The sequence below is a fragment of the Malania oleifera genome, chromosome 6 (assembly GCF_029873635.1).
Source record: "Malania oleifera isolate guangnan ecotype guangnan chromosome 6, ASM2987363v1, whole genome shotgun sequence".
NCBI lineage: Eukaryota > Viridiplantae > Streptophyta > Magnoliopsida > Santalales > Ximeniaceae > Malania > Malania oleifera.
Window position 1 is genome coordinate 106,027,055 of NC_080422.1, and position 4,176 is coordinate 106,031,230.

Genomic DNA, 4,176 nt, shown 5'->3' on the forward strand with positions numbered 1-4,176 from the left:
TTATAGGGTGAGTTTTTGACAGAGTTGTGTATATTTTTGAGTAGATGATGCTGGAGGGGTATTTTTGTATGGCTATGGTCTGTATATATTAGATTTTGGTATTGTATAGCGTATATGTAAATGGTTGTTTAATTTGTGTTTCTGCTGCTTAGTTATGGATGTAGATATATATATATATATATATATATATATATATATATATATATATATATATATATAAATGAACATAATTTTGAGGATGTTACAATATGAATGTCACCTCTTATCTTCCACTCCTTTGTTTTTTCACCCTTATAAATACTTTGCTATTCTTATTGCCCAAGGCACCCTCTTCCTCTAATTTGGAACACACATTGCATGTTTGTATATATAATTGTATGTTTGAAGTAAGTACTAAATAGACATATAGAAAGAAGATGAGAGATAAAGAGATAAGATGAATTACGTAAATTTCTGACTCATCTCTGTTTATTTTTATACATATTTTATAACAAACTATGAATTCTCCCAAAAGAGAATCTATATAATTGTCACATTTTAATAGAATAGGTATCCAACGTCATATGGAGGGTGTGGGCATACTAATTAAACTGTGAAAAGTATACTATGAAAAGTGTATATGTTGCTGACATAACTCGTAAAAGCTTTAAAACTACCTCGTCTCTCATATTATATTATATTATTAAACACAAAATTTCTTTTATAATGTACGAGGACTCAAAAACTATACAGACAATTAACGAAAGGTACGAAATGTATCGGACCTGAAATCTAATGGGTCGTGATTCCAAATCTCTATATTCTTGTACGTTCAAAAACAAATTTTTTTTTTTATTATTATTGAAAGAAAATATTTCAGTATGGTAGCTTAATATTAAGCCTCCGTAGCCACACCGAGTGAAGAATCATGTGAAATACATCGAACGGTTTGGCCGGTCGGTTCACCTCAAAATGCCTCTGCACTCTGATCACCATCTCCTGCATTCTCAAGTACTCCTCATACGACACCGTTTTCAGAATCGTCTTGATCTCCGGTATCTTTCTCACCGGAATCTGAATGGAGAACTTGCTCCAGTCGAGAACGTCAGCGAACGGCAAGGCATAGTGATCGGAAATTAGCACGGGCACGCAGCCCGCGTAAATTGCTTCCGCTACTCTTGGACTCGCCACCTCGAAGCCGCTAGGGCACAGACAAAACTTGGCCTGAGCCATTAGCTCAGTGTAATTCTGGCCCTTAGGGAGATACTCGTGCACTTGGACCTCCTCGTCCTTGTCCTTCCAATGGTGGAGCAAGATCTTTCGTATGTCTCCATGGGCCCCGCCGGCGAAGAAGGCGAAGATGGGCCTGTTGTCTGGGCCGTGGGCCAGACGCGGCGGGCCGAGCTTTCCCGGCGGCAAGTTGATCTCCGGCATGGAGACGTCCCTTTTGGGCTCAAACTTTTCTGAGGTGTTTGCATTGCAAAGAACTCTGATGAAATTGTTGAAGATCTCTGGCTTTTCATGTGAAACTTGTGGTGCCTGAAATTATTAACAAAAACAAGGTTATTTATCACCCACTTTTCTATGAGAGAGAGAGGGAGAGAAGGCAGTAGTAGTGGCCAGTGAGAGACAGTAGAGGGTGGGGGGGGTGTACCCAGTCATGGCAGGAGACCATGAAGTGATCGGAGCCGGAGCTGGAGTTCCAGTAGGGATGCTTGTGGGACAAGAGGGTGATGTAGTCGACGACGATGCGCTGGAGGCGTTCGCGGGAGTAGGTGGTGATGGGGAGGTAGATGTACTCCACGATGTAGGCGACGCTGACGGGGAGGAAGAAGGAGTGGGCGTCGTCGGGATGGGCCGCCGCGAAATGGCTCTTCCTGCTCTCCAGCTCGTCCATGAACTGCCCTTCTATGGCGTATATGTGCTTCATCGGCCCGTCGTGGAACAGCGGCTGCTCCCCTTCCCTGTACGCCCACACCTTAAATCTCTTCACCATCTCTATGTGACTCCTGCCATCCACATTCCATCCATCATCATCATCAACTTTTTACTATTCACTCCATTTGTCTTTTCGGATTCGTGTCTCCTATAATAAAAAATACTCAAAAAAACTAATATTTTTTTTTATATCTTATATATGTTCAATTAATCAAATAAAATTTTAAAAATTACATCTAGGTCTTTCTTTTAGATGCGTGTAAGTGTTGATTTGTAAAAATTATTAGGTACCCACTATAAACAAAATGTATAGATAGAATCTAATATAATTTTATCATATTTAATCATATAATTAATTAAATTAGATAATTATATTTGATGAAATCATACTCAAAAAATTAATAAAATCCCTTAATTAGGAAAAAGGTTTTCACTTGTATGATGTTTTGAGAATTTTTTTTTTGACATTCAAGTGTACGATAACTCGCTCAAATTTAAATATTAGAACACAGCTAATTTGAAAATAAATAAATTTCAAAGAAAATTACACATTTAACCAGTGTTTGTTTTTGTACTCATAAAATATTTTAAAATATCAAATAGTGTTAGGATGATATTTTATACTTAGTGAATTTTAAATTTTAAATAAATAAAATTTTCAAATAGAAAAAGAAAGTTTTTTGAGAGACAATTTTGGACATGACAAAAGTATTCTAAAAATAATTCAAAAATAAAAAACATATATTTAATTAACTGGTGTGCTCACATTTTAAATCATAATTATAAAATTTAAAACATTAAAATTTAAATATCAAGTATTATGATTTTTTTCCCGAATAAAAAGTGAATTTTTTATTTTTTCCGAGAGACAATTTTGGAAAAGGAATAATATTTAATGACATGACAAAAATATTAATGGCAAAATAAGGAAATATTGCAACTATGCTTCCAATTTTAAAGATACATTTTCTTAAAACACATGCTTTGTGATTAAATTCTTAGTGTTGGAACAAACACGCGTATCCAACTTATGCAAATTAATTAAGGTGCAAAAACAATTGCCTTAAACCCATTGTTAATACCTCAAAAGTCAAAGATAATCAAATAATTTTTTTTTCAAGAAAAGAAAAATCCTTAAACCCCAACAAGAAGAAATTTAATTTGGTAGAACTCAACTGATGAAATGCATGAGGATTTCTGTAAACTGCTCCTCTTGGGATGAAACTCTCTTCCCTGTCCGACGTATAGTTTTGCATTCGAACCGCTCTGCGTATCGCCGCCCTTGCTCTTCCCAAATCTTCTTCAATCCTCTCCAACCTGCTCTTCCTCTGTCGTCATCGCATAATTCACAGAAGCAAAACCCAAAACCAAGATAAAAAACAAAAACAAAACAAGTTAATTCCAAACTGCCCAAAAAACAAAATTAAGTTTCAAATCAAGCAGGCTGATTACTACACGCAAGAATAGAATGGAATCTTGACCATCCTCCGTAAATCGAACATGTGGTTAATGCATCTAAGTATGCGTGTTTATATAGATATATACCTTGGCGGGGGTTGAAGTTCTTTCTGTGGTGATGGAAACAGGGGGGCTGGATGAATATGAGAAGTTTTCCGGTGGTATGGGGTTGGACGGCGCCGGCGCCGGCGTTGGTGGGGTGGTGGAGGCGTGGTGGAAGAGGGAGTAAGAGAGAAGAATGTTAGCGTTGATGGTGTGGTTGATGGGAGAGAAGTAGAGGAAGAGAATGAGGAGGAGTGAGCAAATTAAGCATGGTATGGTGTAGCTCATGCCTGCAGCCATGGCTTGGCAGCTCCCCTGCTTTGCCTTTTCCCTGGCAGCTGCTGCCGCAGCTTGCTTACTTTGTTTCAGGGATTTTTTCCTTTTCCTTTTTCCTGTTTAGATGGAGAGAAAGTTTATATATGGAGATCGAAGGGCTTGTTGAAGTTGTACGCGTCCATCATAAATATTTTGCTGCCGATCTTAATTAGTGATTTGGAAAGTATTGGCTAATTGTGGGTAGTGTTATTTTTAAAATGAAATTAATGCTAGGTTAAGAGTTCAAAATTGTGCATTAAATGGGTTATTATGCATTTTTTCGTTTTTCAATGTCTTAATTAAATAATCTAATCATTAATAGGGTTATAAATTTTAATGGCTAATTGAGCATTATTATAGTGGAAATTAGTGGATATATTTAGATCATAATTAGTAGAATAGCAATGCAAGGAAAAAAATATAATTGGCTTAACTTGGTAAATA

The 4,176-nt window shown here is 36.6% G+C and overlaps 1 protein-coding gene across 1 annotated transcript; it reads right to left on the minus strand.

The window, feature by feature from the left end:
• Positions 1-855: 855 nt before the first annotated feature.
• LOC131157858 (probable glycosyltransferase At5g20260) lies at positions 856-3,799 on the minus strand. The gene is made up of 4 exons (XM_058112269.1): positions 3,777-3,799; positions 3,094-3,243; positions 1,634-1,988; positions 856-1,518 (listed from the first exon to the last, which is right to left on the minus strand). The coding sequence occupies exons 2-4, from the start codon at positions 3,171-3,173 to the stop codon at positions 856-858; spliced, it is 1,098 nt and encodes a 365-aa protein (XP_057968252.1). The 5' UTR covers positions 3,174-3,243; positions 3,777-3,799.
• Between the last annotated feature and the right edge of the window lie 377 nt (positions 3,800-4,176).